Source organism: Myotis daubentonii, chromosome 11 (genome assembly GCF_963259705.1).
Source record: "Myotis daubentonii chromosome 11, mMyoDau2.1, whole genome shotgun sequence".
NCBI lineage: Eukaryota > Metazoa > Chordata > Mammalia > Chiroptera > Vespertilionidae > Myotis > Myotis daubentonii.
The window spans coordinates 38,990,532-39,009,286 of NC_081850.1; the positions used below are offsets into that span (position 1 = coordinate 38,990,532).

The window sequence follows — 18,755 nt, forward strand, 5'->3', positions numbered from 1 at the left end:
ACCACTGGCACATAGTAGATACTCAACAAATATTTTTTGAATAAAGAACTGCATGTATATATGTTCTACCTTTTCTTCCCACTATTATTTGAAATAAAAATATTTATTTGATCAAGGGCCATTGCTTCTTCTCTTTTTGCAGGAGCTGCAACCAGAGTTACTTAATGAGGGATGGGATTGAGCCCTTTCTCCCTCCCCTCTGCTCTCTCCAGGCCAATCCCATTAAAGAGCCTAATAAAATACTTGAAAATGGATTGTGGAAACATGCCTGCTGCACCTTCAGTGTGAAGACAAGTTCCTCATGTCTCTCTCATCCAGGCAAATTGCTACCTTAAGCTTTTCCTACTTAGAAGTTCAAGAGCTGCCTTTTTATATCCTTTAGTATAGATGGTCCATGCTCCAATGCATATAGGGCTCTCCAGGTAATGTTAATGAACGAAGGGAACCATTTGTAGAGACAGAAGGGAGTGGTAGGGATTGTGGTGTATCACAGAGCACATGCTTCTTAGAAAAAGGCAGCCAAGATACCATGATTGAGGTGGTGATTGTCAAGTGGGAATACAGGTCTTGTGTTACCAGATCTTCAGATTTTTCAAGAGAAGTCAAAATATGGAATTAAGGGGGAAATCTATTCATTTTTAAATGATTCAAATTTTTAAAAAACACCGTGCTGCCCACCAACACCCCTTCTCTGCTAGTTAGATGTGACCCATATGCCGTCAGTTCGCAACCTCTATTTATGGGCCCTAAGCAGCTATTTCTGTGGACCCCAACAGCTCTTGGCATGTGGATGGCAGAGATCAAGTGGCGGCAAATAAACGCACAAGGAAGTCCAAGTCATATTTTGAACTACTGAGGTTTCTCTTTTTTTTATTGCAAAACATGTGTTACAGAAATTTCAGAAAGTTTTTCCTGTGGTATCTGCCAACTTCTGCTTCGAATTACATATCTAAACAAACAAGCTCAAAGTGCATTGTGAATCCAATAATAGACCTTTAAAAAAGAACAATTCCTCTAAGAATTTATAGATATTTTACGTCCATAGATATGCAAACCGCTGCTTGTCCATACATAAAGAAGGAAAAGATTATACATATTTAACAAACCCAATTCCAAAATTGTTCTTATTATAGGAATTCCTTTAAAAATGATATTTCAACAGTATCCCCCATTACAAACTATGGTTAGCACATTACAAACGGGAGTCTAAGCGCTATGTTATGAAACGGCGATGAGGACAGTGACGGCAAGTATTGCTGTGCACAGCAGGAGCAGCAGCAGACACTCAGGCCAGATGCTGTGGGGACAGGAAGCAGGCGAGCCTGACACCAGGCCACGGCCCTCTTCTCCTGACTCTCCCTCACCAAGATCTCCTGCGTTCCGGTCCAGAATGATGGGGCACATATCATTCAGGAGAATGGGATGCCCCGAAAAGGGTGAGCTCCTTTCTCCCGCCCCGGTCCTCAGTGTGTTTCATGTATACACTCACTGAGTTGGAATCAAGAATCTGATCCCTGTTGGCTCCAAATCACAGGCCCCGAGCTATTGCCTTTGGGACTGAATGCTGCTGGCAGGTACATTTGTTTGGCTAGCGCGGTGTTTACACATCTGAATGTGAGCGTCTCTGTAGTGGGACGTGTGCTCTCTCGTGCCCTACAGACCCTGTTTCTTCCTGTTGTCTCTCACCAGTCCCATCCACACACTGTGTTCTGCATCCGGCTCCCCTCCCCCCCACCCCCCCACCTCTCTGAGTTTGCAAGCCCACCATCTAAGTGCAGATGGCTGGCTCTGATGACATGTGGGAAGCTGGGGTAGAGATGTGAAGGACCCTTTTGGGATTCAGACAGGCAAAGAATTGGTTGCAGCTGATACAAACACCAGCCAAGTTGGTTGTGTGGGGGTAGAATTGGGGGAGGAGGCTATGTTAGTGGGAAGATCAGGGCTGGGACAAAGTCTGAATGTTTGGCTTTTGTTAAGTGGCCACTGTTTCAGCTTACTGTGCCCGAGTCCATGGGGTCCTGAGGTCACGGGAGCCAGGGTCTGTTGGTCTGGCCAAAAAGCATCTTGTACTGGGTTAAGAGAAAGGACGAGAGTAGGGGGTGGAGAAGATTGCTCTCCAGGGGGTGGAGAAGATTGCTGAACCCCCACTGTGTCCCCCAGCTCTCGGCAGCCTGCCCCCACCAGAGCAAGGTCTGGGTCAAGTTGGATTGGACACTCCTCAGAAAGCCTAAGGATGCGTCCCTCTCCAAACACTGTGCAAACAGGCAGTGGCCTGAAGGTAAGGTGGGGAGGGGGAGTTCACCTCACTCTTATTGCCATGGAGACTCCTCGGTCCCTGAAATCCTTAGGCCACATATAGAAATTGTCTTGATTTCATTCGCCGCCATCAGTGCAAAAGATGCATCAGATAAAAGTCACACAGCTACATTCTCAAGTGCATTACAAAGAAACAAGAAAGGGGGGAAATCTTGTTTTCCTTACATCACAACCAACTCCTCCTTCGGTTGACTCTAATCTGAGAGAGCGAGAGAGACAGATGTCAAAGGAAGAGAAAGCTCAGGCCGTTGCAGGCTGAGAGAACAGTGTTTTCCACTTGCTTGAGGAGCAGTCACCTATAAGACTGGGCAGGTTGGCTCCTCTCTTTCCCTGACGTGGGATGGCTTCTAATAATGAAAAGGTAATTTTTTTTTAAAAGGGCAAACTCTTCAGCGTCACCCAGGGCCCAGTCACCCATCTCTCTGGCCCCCAGGCAGGCTCAGCTACCAGAGAAAAGCCACCAGGTAAGAGGGAAGTCATATATCACTGGACCACTCATTCATACTGGTCTGCGCATCTCTGCACTGTCATCAATGTGCTTCTCACTCTCATCTCTGGCTTAGCAATTTGTACCCAGTGGCCCTGAAGAATCAGAAATGTGTCTTTCCTGTATCACAGATGCTCCAACACCTAGACCGCAGTAAACCCAAGAGGTGTTGGCTAGCCACCTCCAGGCCTCATAGCTATACACCCTGTGGTTAATAATTTACTATTATTTCATATTATTTGTTCAGAGCTTAAAAAAAAAGATTGAAAAAAAAACCCCTTGGTAACTTTTTTGTTTTTAATTTCTAAAACTTGAACATAATCTCCAAATTAAGAAGCCCAACATTCTGAGTGGGTTCCTAACTGGTTTCAGTGTCGCAGCAGGCAGGAGTCAAAGGCTAGGTGCCTTTAAAAAGTCAAAAGAAACACATAAAGCCGTGCATGCATTCTGTTGCCACAAAATTAAGACTGGGTTTGAGCGGGATTACTTCATTTAAGTCACATTGCTATTGTTAAAGAAGAGTGAGTTATAATGCAATATCTAAAACAAGTATATTACCATCTACACATTAGCATCACTTTATCTAGAAACAAACATAGTAGTGCTACTAAATGAGCATATTTATAAAATACTGTACACTGCTTCCGCACCGGTCAGCAGATGTAAACAAACAGCTAATTAAACTGGAGTTTAAAATGTTAGTTTAAGTTCATTTGTCAGATAGTCTTTTGCATAACATGCCAGTTCGTCTTTCACAAAATCACAACGTGCCTACCACAACTCGCAGGGCTGGATAGAGGCTGTACATCGGCTTATACAAGTACTGTATAGTGGTCTACAGGAAAGTCAAAAACATAAAGCAGATCAGGAACAAAAGTGCCCATTTCATGAGGATGCTAAGTCGCATGGGATTGGGGACATGATTAATCCTTACAACATGTGCTTCTTTATTGAATGTTACAGATTTGTAAATGATTATGAGGCTGTCCTGTAATGTTCATTAACACAACCACATGCTACAACTATGCTGGGTTAAACATGGGATACATACATGTTAACATGTATTTTATAGTACAGCATTGCCCAACACGTTGAATGGTACAGCCTCTCGATATAGCATGATGGATGACTGGATAATATCTATTATCACTGGAGAAGTTAAACAGCCCAACATTGAGGAAGATTAGACTGCACAGCCTCAGAAAGTAGAATAAATGCACTATCCAGTGATCCACCAGAACCTTATCTACAGAAACCATCTTTTAGAATACACTGGAAACATTCAGAAGAAACACATTTTGTGTTTTTTACAAGTACATTTCTTTCCATTTGATTATATAATCAAATATATATATATATATATATATATATATATATATATATATATATATATTTATTCAAGGGGGAACTTTCAAAGTGCTAAATAGTATGTTAGACCTAGAAGCCTAGACTTAAAAAATATCCAGTTCTATAAAGTGCTGCATTCTGACCGCTGATACACCGTCTGGCTCGGAGAAATACACAAACAAGCCATGACAGTTATCCCCAAGCCTTCCAGTTCCTCATTCAAATCCATTAAGGAGGGCCTTTCTAACTATAAACATAAGGTATGTTGGTTAGTCAGGAAATTTCCACGGTCATTTTCATAAAACATCCCTTTTTTTCCCCAAAAGGACCAAGCAATTTAGAATAAATCGTTACCTATAGCAGTATATAAAAATTGGCACCGTAGAAGCAGATGATTAAACCAAAGCTCTCACTTCCTTGAGTTCTCTATGACTTTGTTTACGTTCCTCAGTAACCTGCTGCTCATGAGCCGGTTCACGCGCAGAGACAGGTAATTAACGGCCCCTCCAGCAGGGACACGGCGGAATAAGTGAGCAGCACGCAAGCTGACTGTACAAGGCCACGGAATCGATGCCACATCAGTGTGCAAAGGATCCAGGAACAGAAAGAAATGGATTGAAACATAACACATATATGCGCATGGGAAAGAAATGGCTCATGACTGTGACACAGTTTGTGTTTGAAGTCATTGACATTTGGCTTATATATCTCACACACATCCCAAAAGAACTTTACTTCCATGCACAACAAAAAAAACAGGCAGTCCAAAGGTCAGAACTGGGAAGTATTTGTTTCCCAGGTCCTGTCTGTTCGCTCCAGAAAGCGCAATGGAAACACCAGACTTACACTTTCCCCCACTTTCAAGTCTGGTCCAGAATAAGACTCTGGAGGTGCCGTGAGGTCCTGCTCTGTGGTCAGTGAACACTGCCTTCACCTCCTGCTTGGATTCCCCCAGGCTCCCTCTCAGGGAGTGTGAGTGTGCTCCACACCTAGAATCATCCTTAAATCAGGACGTAAGCTCATCAAACGAGCGACATCTAATCTAAGGAACGAATATAACAAAAGCTTCTAACTCTGGCCTTCCTGAGAATGACAGAGAATTGGTCTCAAATGTAAAGTGCCTATTATAACCATATTGATTATGAACAAACATGGTTCCTCTTCCTCACTATCAATCAATATGGAAGCAGGAGTAGAGGAACCCTTTGAAGTTACATTGCAACTTGCATGTCTAGACATTTTTTTTCTGGGGAGACGGCCCAGAGCTTTCATCAGGTCCTCACAGAGATTCGTGACTCTAGGAAGCTTATTTGTGACTCTCAGACCAAATGCATGTTTGTTGAGGGAGAAATAGCCAATTTGGGTTAAAAAAAAAAAGTGTTTTTTTAGGGTCATTATATACAAAGGACTCTGGTTGCTCGTTTCTGATTCACCTAAATACTAAGGAGTGAAAAAGGAATTTCTTAGTTCTTTATATGTGGCCTCATCACTATTCCTACACCTGAAAAGTTTATTCAGAGGTTAATAAAAAAGTCAAAGGCTAGAGGTTTTGTCCTCACATTTACTTGATTTCACATAATGAGAAAATTGGAAGTTCACATCTACAACTAAACAAAAGAACCAGATTTTGTTTAGGGACCAGGAACATTAAGTCATTGTCCTTCATGACCTTATTCTTTTTTAAAATCAGTGATCCATATAGAAATCCAAAGATTTGAGGGTCAAAATATCTTTATCCCACTTCAAATCCAGATTCTGATCTGGAAGTGTGAATACCTGTACCCTAGGACCCATAATACTATCTGAAAGTTAGGTCTCTTCAGATTGTACTTGATGTAGTCACTTTGTGCAGGAGAAACCAGACTGATTGAGATGTTATGATGGTGACTGCATTTGGACAAAAAAAAAAAAAAAAGGGGTGGGTGGGTGGGTTAAGGGCAGGTAGCAAGTCATTTTGACAACTCTAGTTGGGTACAAGAAAAAGTTAAGGTTATAGGGATTTTAAAAAGTATAATGTCAACATCTGTTGAAATATAATGAATTCTTTCAATGAAATTCCTTGGCTATTAAAAATTCTGGTTATACCTCAAGGTGATAGAAAAGTCCAAGCCTCTTAAGAAAGCTCTATATGCTTGTTTATATACTATATATAACATGTCTCCGTGTAAATGCATATATGTGTGTATAAGCAGCATATGCTCTAGAACTCTTCACATGGTTTATCTGCTTTCTATTTTAGTCTACTGTATCTTTTTTATAGCTCTGTATATAAGAAAAAATATTCATGGCATGTCTGCATCTGATGGCTCTGGGTTGATACCAAACTCCCAGTCAATTCTAAGGTTATTTACGGTTTTGAGACTTCCTTAAAAAGTACTTTGGAACATTTCCATAAAAAAGATACCAGCCCTTGAAAAACTCTGATTAAATTTATGCTGAGCTCAGATTGAATGGCAAAACTCTAGGTATGAAAATATCCACCAGATAGTCATATATAAAATGGTCATGTGATGAGTGGTGTGAAAAATTGGCAGTTACATCTTGGAGGTGTTCAGAAGACATGGTGGAGTCATGCACATGATGAAGGTCACACCACAGCATAACACACGACATGGATGGGGAGAATACAGCAATACCCCACACGGCAATGTTAGGCGCGTGCTGCCCACTATATTTTTTGTTAGTTCACTATTATATATTCAGTGAGCGAATTCATTGATGACAGGTGAGATACAAAATAAATTAAAAAATATAAAATTATTTAGTTACATTCATCCTGAGCTTGCTCGACTATCCTTGAATGCCCACTGTATCTAATAGGCCACTTGACATTTGTTTTTTTAACATCAATTCTTCTTTCATTCCACTCGCAATACAGAAAAGGCATTTCTTTTCCCTTATTTTCTTCAAAAAAGATAAACAGTTGTGGCACCAGAAGTGAATATATAAGAGACAGGCGAACTATGACTGTTACCTTGTTCTTTCTTTACAATGATCAATTACAGAAGTGGTGGCATGAGAAGGATGTGGGACGTTAGGTAGAACTGCTTGCTGCCGGCTTATACTGAATAAAAAGGATGCTCTTCATCAGTCACCAGTGATGGAGCCAATGTGAAAAGAAAACAGAATTGAAGTTTAGAATATCTCATTTGTATGCTGGCCACTTTATTTTATTTTATTTCGCAATTTAGCCCTGCATCCTACAACTCTTCATAACGGTCAGAAATTGCAAGACGCCTCTTGGCACGGAGAATGCGCGAAGCCCCTTCCTTCCCAGAGCTGGAGGCTTTCCGAAGTGACTAGTGAGACACATTCATCTCAACCCTCCTTCTCCCTCTCTTTCCCCTCCCTACCCATCCAGGGTGAGCATGACAACATATCCCCTGTGTTTGGCACTGGGCCAGATCAAATGCTTTCTCGGCCCAGAAGTCACTTCTGAGTGAACACCTCCTAAGGCATTGCTTGTTTTGCTCAGCTAAGACTAACGCAGGTAGGTTTCGAGGACGGGGAGCAGGTGGAGTTCGGGGAGAATTCTAGGGCTGCATTCGTGAGCCTCCTGCAACGCTGCTTAGGAAGGGTTAGTTGTGCTTGCTTTCAAAGCTGTGGGAAGCGGACGTTCTGGACAGTCTCCGCATGGACAGGCTGTCCCCGCGGCCCTCGGGCTTGGAGGACTTGCTCCTCTGGAAGGGGTTCCGCAGGCTGGCTGTGTTCCGCTGCCGGTCGAGTTTGTCACTGATGGAGAAGCTCTTCCTGGTGTGGGCGTACGGCGCGCTCGGCTCCTCTGCCGAGTAGCTGTTGGCGCGCTCGATCTTGGGAACCGTGATGTTGTTGGACAGGGTTCTGTCCGCGTGGTCGCCCTCCTGCGAGGGGATGGCCAGGGCGGCTCTCCGGCCTTTGGCCTCATTCTCCTCAGTGTCAGAGCTGGGGTGGCTCAGCTCTGCTTCCCGCTCAGGGTGGCAGCAAGAGGAGTCCTCCACTTTGCCCCCGAGACCTCCGGGGAAGGTGGCTCTGTCGGCAATTGCTTGAGGGGCGTTGACACACCTGGTGTCAATACAGTCTGTAATGCTCGTGTATTCCGCCGTTTTCACGGGCACCCCGAAGTTGGCGTAATAGCTCCTCGAGGGAGAAAACATAAAGCTGTGCGACTTCACGATGGGGGCCTCCTCTAGGAGGAAGGGCGTGCTGGGCAGGTAGCGGCTGCTTTTGGAGCGCTCGATGGCGTGGTACGTGGGGGGGTCAGCGTCCCAGGGGTTCTGGCACTCTGGGAGGTGCGTGTAGTCTGAAGAGAAAGATCTCGTGTCCAAGGAGGTGACGTCCTCGAAATCGATGCTCCGGCTTGGAGGCCTGTCGGTGGGTGCGAGCGTTGCATAGGCACTACTTGAAGGAGCGGTGGAAGGAACTTGAGCCAGGAAGCTTGGCTCGCCCAGCCCAAGGATGTTCATGGAATTGTCCAGAGGGTCGATATCACAGTGGAGCTCATCCATGGCCGAGACATAGATGTCTATACACGATGACGGTCTTCTGGAATCGGGAACAATGGCCAAGGTGTTTGCAGGGGCTGCAGGAGTTTTGGATTCCTTTGCTAGAGAGTGGGAACTAGTAGCCCGGTGCAGGCTCAGGGACCTTTCTTTAAAAAGACTTTCCAACTTTTCTATACCACCTTTGTCTTTCATATTGACCGAATAGAAAGAATGGCTTCGCATACGGGGCATTAGGGTTGGAGAAGTTGGGGACATGGTCTCCTCACCTGCAGGGTCTATACTCTCTTGGAGCTTGAAGGTGTTCCCCTCCTGGCTGTTGAAGCTGCTCTGGCGGACGATGTAGGCTGCGTCCGTGCAGTCCGAGGAGGTCCGAGAACGGATTTTGTTGGACTCGGCTCTCTCCAGACCTGTCAGACGCTCCAGGGCCGTGGCCATGCGCCCGATGAGATCCTCGAGCTGCGCCAGCCGGATGTCCACAGTCTGGAGCGAGGCCTTCATGCAGTGCTCTCTCTCGTTGACTTCCTCCAGTCGCATGGACATGTTCTCCACCCTGCGGGAAGCAGAGAGAGGGAGAGTCACTCGGGGCCAGGTTCCTCTGCTGGAGGCTTAGAGAGCATGGGCAGAGAGGGAAAGCCGGGCCTGGACCTTGGACATCCATGTCCTACCAGAGGGAAATTGAGCGGGTACAGATGAGGAGGGGAGACGGGGGAGAGAATGCACAATGCTGTCACCGAGAATCATGGAATCCAAATCTTTTTGAGCTGGAAGAGGCTTTAGAGACTATTGAATCCAGTGATTTTTAATGGCTAATCCCCCTTCCCCTCTTTGATGCAATTTGATGCACAATCCTGATCAGTAAACACCAAACCAAAGTTGAGTAGTTCTTATTGGCTCTGAGGCCCACCCTCGTACCACTCCCGTGGCTGAACTGTGGCTTGGGACAGGGCTTAGTGACCTAAATAACTATTAGGGTTTTGGCTTATCAGAGTCCCTAACAAAACCAGAATGGAGAATTTTGATGACTTGACCCAGAATTTTGCAAAAGAATTTTATTATTTTATTTTTTTGGCAAAAGAATTTTAGAGTCTAGCTATTCTTATTGCAGTGTTTCTGGGCTGGGATTAATTTCATTCTGCATTTATATAATGATCTTTTTTGTTGTTCCTGTTATTCACAATAACCTTTTTAGAACTGAGTACCTCCAAAGGAATGAATATGGTCCTGTTACTGAGGCACCTGGAGTTGATTTAATCGAATCCAATCCTGTCGGTAATAAGAGAGGAACAAACATCAAGTAATTTAACCAAGATTACATAAAGTGATTTGTGGTAAAGTCTGGAGCGCCTATCAATAAGTAGGCTAGCCTACTCCCTCCTCTCTGTCTCTCTGGGTAGCTGATCACAGAGGCATTATTTACAGTTATTTCGAGGTCTTGACTCTCTCCATTGGAAATCTGTAGGCGCACAATCTATCTCATATTCCTGTTCCCATTTCCGTGTTGCCAACCCAATACCCCCAGGGGTCGATACAGGTTCACTGAGCCAATCAGTGTTATGAACTTGATTTCAATTGTCTAGTTAATGACCTGGCCATTTATTTACAAAGAGAGAAGCCACATATTTAACATAAAATTGTGCCATATGTTTTCACCTGCTTAAATTAACTTGGAAAAGACAAACCAAAGTGAAGTCATGGTTTGAGCTCAAATGTTTTAAATGCTCAAAGGCAAATCTTTTGGAGAATCTGAATGCAATCCATTCTCAACTTTTCCAGAGAGGATAAAGACACTTTCCCAATGCCCTAACCCAGTGGTCGGCAAACTGCGGCCCCTTGAGTGTGGCTCTTCCATAAAATACCATGTGCCAGCGTGCACATACAGTGCGATTGAAACTTTGTGGCCGCACTCAAGGGGCCAAAGAGCCGCATGTGGCTCGCGCGTGGCAGTTTGCCAACCACTGCTAACCGGTTTGGCTCAATGGATAGAGGGTTGGCCTGCGGACTGAAAGGTCCCAAGTTCGATCCCAGTCAAGGGCATGTACCTTGGTTGCGGGCACATCCCCAGTAGGGGGTGTACAGGAGGCAGCTGATCGATGTTTCTCTCTCATCGATGTTTCTAACTCTCTATCCCTCTCCCTTCCTCTCTGTAAAAAATCAATAAAATATATATTAAAAAAAAAGATACTTTCCCAACACTGCCAATATGCACAGCAAATCACTTGACTGCCTGCGTGTACAGAATATGCTGTGCAAAGAACGGTGGGAATCAGAGCTGGGTCCCCAGCTGTTGCGCTAGTGGGGGTGGTGTGTTAATAACGGTAACACCTTTTTTAGGGAGGGATATACATTTCAATGCCAGAAGGAGGTATAAGAGGCAGTGGTTCCCCTCTCTGAGAGACCTGTGGGTTTAAAAAACAAAAAACAAAACCCTTCTCTCCTACTGGTCATGGTGGCGGGAGGGGAGCGTGTGATTCCTTTGCCTTGGGCACATTTCTGTCTCTTTCTGAATCCATACGCCTCCCCCCACCTCCCTTGTACTCCTCCCCCCGCCCCAACTCACTCCATTGTCTCTGTTCTTTTTAAAAAATAGATTTTTATTGATTTCAGAGAGGAAGGAAGAGGGAGAGAGAGATAGAAACATCAGTGACGAGAGAGAATCACTGATTGGCTGCCTCCTGCATGCCCCACACTGGGGATCAAGCCCACAACCCTGGCATATGCCCTGGCCCCTGACTGGAAATCAAACTGTGACCTCCTGGTTCATAGGTCGACACCTAACCACTGAGCCACACTGGATGAACTACTCTGTTCTTTTATCCTTTAGCTTCGCTTCACCCAGTCTAAGGTCTTGGAGACATTTTTTTCCTTTGCTCTTTCTTGCTGCCCCATAACCAGCTCGGCACGACCCAGGGTCCAGGCACCCTCAGCCACCATGGCCAGGTATATACTCAAAAGACTTGTACATTGAGCATTTCTGCATCTGGCAAACCCCATGCTAGTCACCCAGCTAACACAGCTATTTCAGAAGGAAAACTACAACTTTTCCCTGGTTCACTTTGTTTTGTGGTATAAACATAGCCTGAGAAACAAATTACTTAAAATAATAAGTTTGTGTGTCTTGCAGACTTATAATTTACTTTTTCATCATCTGGCTGATGGAGTTTGATTCTGCAAGTACTGCAATTTCATATTTTGCAATGCAATAAGCTTTGGGTAAGTGGGTAAAATACTTCTTCATTAAAGTCAGGAGAAGGGCAGAGCGTGCATTTCTGTAGAATGAGACTTTAAGTTTCGGATGCTCTAGGTACTGGGTCCCCCTAGTAGCTTTTTAGTGTTGGCAGAGTAACAAAAGGCAGGATAGTTTTCTTCCTCCTTCTCCTTTCCTGTCTTGGAGCCCGGTATGTACAGGGCTGATACTGAAAGAGATGAAGATGCTCTTTTAGTATAGTTGCATATGATCATTGGTCTAAGCACTGTGAAATCTCTCTCTGAACCGTGGGGACCCTGCTCCCCACACCTCATTCCCTTCAGCCCCAGGATCTCACTCAGCAGAGAAACTAGCAGGCGAGGGACAGAGCTAAGGCACCAATACGAGGCAACAGAAGAGTTGGGACCTGGCAGTAAACGGGACACAGAGATGAAGAAGCCCAAGGAGATGGGAGGAAGACAGGAGGTGCAAGGAGGAAGAGGCTCCTCTGGGAAAACAGGAGGTGTCCAGTGGGAGCCCAAGAGTGAAAAAGTGTGGCCTTAGGGAACGGAAGGAACTGGAGGAGGGAACAGGGTCAAGAAACCATTCTTCACAAAACTTTCTTAATGGCTCTGAGGCTCCCAGGGGCTTTGGAAAAAAAAGTAAAATAAAAAAAGGACTGTTCTATCCATTTTCTTCCAGAATTCTGGATGTGTTTAACAACCTAATTATATAATAATTTAGGTCATGATGCAACTGATAGGGGTTTAATGTAGGAGTTATAAAAGAATAAATATTCCCAGAGTCAAATTTATGTTTGTTCCATAACTAAAGTGTGCCCCTTAATTTTTTTTAAAAGAAGAATTTATTGATTTTTAGAGAAGAAGGGAAAGGGAGGGAGTAAGGGAGGGTGGGAGAGGAGGAGGAGAAGGGAGGTAGGGGGAGAGAGAGAGAGAGAGAGAGAGAGAGAGAGAGAGAGAGAGAGAGAGAGACCCTGATGTGAGAGAGAAACATCAATCGGTTGCCTCCTGCATGCCCCCTACCAGGGATCAAGCCCACAACCCAAGCATGTACCATGACCAGGAATCGAACAGACAACATCCTGGTGCACAGGATGATGCCCAACCAACTGAGCCACACTGACCAGAGCAAGTGTGTCCCTTAATTTTAAAAATAAATTCTTGGAAAGTTAAGTATAAATGTGCATGCATGACAGATACAAATAGCTCTGAGGAACAAACCAAGAGTTTTGGGTCATGATTGTTAGTGATTAGGAGCTCATGCTGGTCAAACCACTCAGGAGATAAAATGGAGATAAGAATGATATAAATTTATGGAACAACTAGAGGCCCGGTGTACAAAAATTTGTGCACTCAGGGAGGGTGTGGTCCCTCAGCCCGGCCTGTGCCCTCTCGCAGTCTGGGACCCCTCGGGGGATGTCCACCTGCTGGCTTAGGCCCGCTCCCTGGGGAATAGGGCCTAAGCTGGCAGTCAGACATCCCTCTGGCAGCCCGGGAGCCCTCAGAGGATGTCCACTTGCCAGCGGGGAGCAGGCCTAAGCTGCAGTTGGACATTCTTAGCCCTGCTAAGGAAGCGGAAGAGGCTCCCACCACCACCACTGTACTGGCAGCTGGCAGCCTGGCTTGTGGCTGAGCAGATCTCCCCCTGTGGGAGCGCACTGACCACCAGGGGGCAGCTCCTGCATTGAGCGTCTGTCCCCTGGTGGTCAGTATGTGTCATAGTGACCAGTCATTCCCAGTCGTTCTGCTGTTAGGATCAATTTTCATATTGCCCTTTTATTATATAGGACAGAGGCCTGGTGCATGGGTGGGGGCCGGCTGGTTTGCCCTGAAGGGTGTCTCGGATCAGGGTGGGGGTCCCGCTAGAGTGCCTGGCCAGCCTGGGTGAGGGGCTGAGGGCCGTTTTCAGGCTGGCCACATCCCCTTCAGGGAAGGGGGTCCTGCTGGGGTGCCTGGCCAGCATGGGTGAGTGGCTAATGGCTGTTTGCAGGCTGGTCACAGCCCCTTCAGGGTGGGGGTCACTGCTGGTTTGCCTGGCCAGCCTGGGTGAGGGGCTGATGGCTGTTTGTAGGCTGGCCACAGGCCCTTCAGGGTGAGGGACCCCGCTGGGGTGCCTGGCCAGACTGGGTGAGGGGCTGATGGCTGTTTACAGGCTGGCCATGGCACCCTGCCACCCAAGATCCCAGTGGAGGCTGGCTGGAAGCAGGTATCTGGGATTTAATTATCTTCTATAATTGAAACTTTGTTGTGTTGAGTGGAGGCTACAGCTGGCCAGGGCAGGCAGGAAGCTTGGCTTCCTCCATCACTGGGGAAACCAAGCCTCCTGCTTGCTCCAGGTCCGTGGCTGAGGGCCGCCATCTTTGTTGGGTTAATTTGCATATAGTCACTCTGATTGGCTTGTGGGTGTGGCTTGTGAGTATAGCAGAGGTACGGTCAATTTGCATGTTTCTCTTTTATAAGATAAGATGGGAAGCCACAGGGGACAGATAGTAGAAGTGACTAAGTAACAAAAAAAGAAAGACTATAGATAACATATAACTCCTGCCTTAAACCTATTGGTGGTTTGACCAGAGTCAGCTCCTAATCACTAACAATCATGACCCAAAAGAGGGAGAAGCTCATCTTTTTTTTGGCTTATACTATTTTTTTTTTTTTAATGAATTCCATACATCCTAAGTTATTCCTGCCTCTCTTTGTCTTGAAAAGCTATAACTTGACTATACTATGAATAGTTATGTGTCTATCACTTTTTTGGATCTAGGTGAAGTGAAAAAAGGACACAAAGCCTATTGGCTTAGGAAAGATACTTTTAGATGAAAAGATGACACTAGGTGTAATGTCTGTCCCAGTTTGCTTTCATTGTTATTGCCAAGAAGAAAAGTCACCATGTCCTAGAAGGTGCTTGAGAGGGGTAAATGGAGCCACTCTTCCCTTAGTTATCACTGTTCCCTTGTGCACCTCATGGTAGTTCTGATGTGTCCAGTGCAATTCTAGTGTTTAAAGGTGTTATTTTTGGCACATTTACAAATGTAAAACACACCAATACCACCACCACCACCATCAAAAACGAAACCCCAAACACAGACAGTGGCACCAGGAGCAGAAGAAAGCCTTGGTTTGGGTTCACTTCTCTGGCACCTGGGCTTGGTTGTGAGGTCATCTGGGTCTTTCTGGCCCCCGTTACTCCAGAAGGTCAGCTAATGTTAGGGCACACACACAAAAATAAGCCTGCACTCCGCCCTGGATTTCTGGGAATTGCTCACCCTAGTCACCCTCCTGGAGGGTGGGACTCTGCATCCGCCCAGAGAGGAACAGGGTCTTGGGGGAGGAGTCTCCTGGAAGTGTTTGCAGGCGTGGGGTGAGAGGGTCAAGTGGAGAGGCGCTAGTTCCTTTCCAAAAGGAATTGGTGATTTAGTCCCAGTGTGTCACATGCCCTGCTGCCTGCACCTCTCAGGCTAGTTCCCCAGAGAGGCAAAGGCTTCTCTGTGTCTCAACACTTCCTCCCCTGCCTTTCTTTCCTCCCAGCCTATGGCTTCCTGAATTCAAAGAGCATTTCAAAGGCCCCTGGACATAGGCTTTGGAAATAAGTCTGAGCAATGTGCGGTGTGTCCACATGGCGCAATTTTCTGGGAACCATATGGTTATGTGCCCACTAATAAATAGCTTTTTCAAGGCCTCAGAATGAGGAAGATCTTTGGATTTGCAGCTCCTTTCTGAGTGTGCCAGAAAATTGCTTCACATCATATCATCATGGAATGTTCTATTTTGCAATGACAGATGTGTATAAGATCTATTCATGCTTTACACTTTATTAATGTTGGTTGAGTACCTCTGGATACAATGGCATATGCATTATACACCTACCTGTGTAGGCTGCATTCTTTGAAGAAATAAAGGGCGAGGGACAGGAAAAATGCCATTTGTATAATTTCTGCAGAACCACTAGAAAATGTATAAAGTGGGTAAGCAGACAAAATGTCATTTGGTGAAAACTAGAGGTGACTGACTCAAACCTTGGGAAGTGTGAATTATATTGATTAAAATCATCAATATATTATATATCCCTTTTCCCACTATTTATAATTTGCTTCTGACCTCTTTATATTTAAAATATAAATGTTTAAAATGTAAAGTTACACCAAGTGCTCTGTACCACTCTGGGTGTTCTTTAGAACCGGTTCCCAAATTCCAGGTTATGCCAGTGCCAGCCCAGAATGACGTTTTTATTAGTCTGCAGCAACATGAGGAAAGTAAGACAATGTGAGTTCCTTTGCATAAAGCTAGACTTATTAAATGAAAATGATTCTTTCCTGTTTATTCTGAGATTTTTCTTAGAGCCCTGCTAGTCCACAAAACCATTTTGTCAATGAGATCTAAAAACATATGACCACTGGGTAGAAAAAAACTGCTTTTATTCCTTTGCTTTTGTCTTGTTATATAAGAAGAAAAACTAAAATAATTCCTGACAAACCTGAAAACCTCTACCATTAGTCTATGTAATTCACAAGTCTCGTGCTGGTATTTATTCAGAAGGTACTGAGCACGCATGTAAGCCAGGCACTAGGATTGTCTATACTTTGGAGAAGATGCTCAGGGTGCACATCAGACACAGACCTGCTGGAGAGCCTTGGGTTGGGCTGGGTGTCTCCTGGTTTGTGTCTGGGTCAGAACTCTCCATTTTCTCGCTGAGCTAGGAACTCCTGCCCTGTTCTGAACATAGCCATGTCTATTGTCCAGGAAGGTGGCGCCACTGCCTGCTGGAGAATCTAGGATCTGTATGTCTGGGATTTTGATCTGTGAACCCTTCAGATAACATTTCGTGCTCTCCTAAGCTTCACAATTTCTTGGACAATAAGAATAAACACGGGGTCTCTGATATTTTTTTGTGTGCGGCTGCACAAATAAAAGCAATGGATAAAGCATGCCATGGTATAAGACCTCCCAGGAAACATGTGACCAGGGAACACACCTTTCCGAAGTCACCCGTATCCTCTCATCATTGGACGAGTTGAAGTGATCATCCTTTTCTCTGAAATATTCCTCTATGCACTGCTCTTCAAAATCATGCACTTTCTTGAGCTCATCATCAGTTATGAACAGTTCTGTGGAAGAGAAATGAGATGTGAGGCAGAGAAGTAAAAGCGATGGTGCCTGATCTGTGGGCCTAATGACATTCCAAATGTGAACCAAGGTTAGGCGAACGGGCCTAGATTCTCTGCTAAATCTCAGACTAAATCCAAACCCTATCAGGCAAAGTGTGTCACTGTCCCCTTCCTGTGCATTAGAGTCACCATTGTTCTTTGAGGTCCATCTGAATGTAGCTGATTTACTGCAGGGACTGGTTACAATCATTCAAGTTGTAAGGCCGAACATGTAGCTAAATCAAGGAAAGGGAAGGTACACAATGAATGGAGGTTTCTCAAAAGTTCCATTTCCAGCCTGGCTGGTGTGGCTAAGTGGTTGAGCATCGACTTATGAACCAGGAGGTCACAGTTCAATTCCTGGTCAGGGCACATGCCCAGGTTGCTCGATCCTCAGGAGGGGGCATGCAGGAGGCTGCCGATCAATGATTCTCATCATTGATGTTTCCATATTTTCCTCCCTTCCTTTCTAAAATCAATAATAAACAAATAAACAAATAAATAAATAAATAAATAAGCTCAATTTCTGGGCTGAGGAATGTGGCAGACAGACACTGTTCACTGGCCTTACTAAAAGCCTCTTTGCAACCTCATTTCCCCTTTCCCACTTCCTACTACTGAGGCTGGAAAGCCAAATACACACATTTCCAGCCTCCCTTGAAGGTAGCAGCTATGGTGAGACCCAGTTTAGCCCAGGAAACTGCAGGGAAGGGAAGAGATTTGCTTTCTTGATAAACTGTAGTGATGTGGCTGCGTCTTTCTACATTTTTTTACTTTCCCCTTTTCTTTTTGCCTTGAACATAAACGATGACGGCAAGTGCAGCAGCTATTTTGCTACCGCGAGACAAGACAGTGCATTCATGAATAGCTGAGCCTAAAAATAGGACTCTGGGTCTGTGACTTCAGTGAGCCACTGTTGTGCTCTGGGTTATCCACCTAGTTGCTTTGTGAGCAAAATAAAGCTGTATTTATTATTATTATTATCATTAATCTTTCTTACTCAACCTTCTTTTTTTTTTTTTAAAAAAAGTATATATTTATTGAGTTCAGAGAGGAAGGGAGAGGGAGAGAGAGATAGAAACATCAATGATGAGAGAGAATCATCAATTGGCTGCCTCCTGCATGCCCCCCACTGGGGATTGAACCGGCAACACAGGTATGTGCCCTTGACTGGAATTGAACCCGGGACCTTTCAGTCCACAGGCCGGCGCTCTACCCTCTGAGCAAAACTGGCTAGGGCTTTATTTTATTATTTTTAAATAAGATTTTTAAACCTCACCAAGGATTATTTTTCCTCTTTTTTTTTTTTTTTTTTTTTTTTTTTTTAGAGAAAGTGGCAGGAAGAGGGAGAGACAGAGATAGATAGATAGATAGAGAAACATCGGTGTGAGAGAAATACATTGATTGGTTGCCTCCCACACGCAGCCCTGGAGCCTATAACGGAGGTCAATGACCTGAATCAAACTTGGGACCCTTCAGTCCACAGACCGATGCTCTATCCACTGAGCCAAACCATCTAGGGAAAAACCTTATTTATTTGTGCTATTGTTAGTCTGGTTTTCTGTTAATAACAGGTAAACTAATTCATAACCGATACAGGCATAGAAAGTGATCCACTGTGAATCTGAATCCTCACCCCCTCACCAGCTTTCTATTTGTCTAATTTATATTTTAGATGGAAATAGTGAACTTTGGAATTCTTAGTCCCTTCCAATTCTCCAATTTTAATGTCTAGAAAGAAGTCGGCATTGCTGTGTCAGAGAAGTTGTTAAAAGTTTT

At 44.8% G+C, this 18,755-nt stretch overlaps 1 protein-coding gene across 5 annotated transcripts in view; it reads right to left on the minus strand.

Annotated features, from left to right (window-relative positions):
• Window positions 1-837: 837 nt before the first annotated feature.
• The window catches only part of TRPM3 (transient receptor potential cation channel subfamily M member 3), a 713,055-nt gene continuing 695,137 nt past the window's right edge, over window positions 838-18,755 (minus strand). For 4 of the 5 annotated variants that reach the window (XM_059656889.1, XM_059656887.1, XM_059656892.1 and 1 more), the window contains 2 exons: window positions 16,805-16,937; window positions 838-9,181 (listed from right to left, as the gene is read on the minus strand). In XM_059656889.1, the coding sequence (XP_059512872.1) occupies window positions 7,729-9,181; window positions 16,805-16,937 (1,586 nt within the window). In that variant the 3' untranslated portion in view covers window positions 838-7,728. The remainder of the gene's footprint in view (window positions 9,182-16,804; window positions 16,938-18,755) is intronic. The other variant, XM_059656891.1, reaches the window with a different exon arrangement.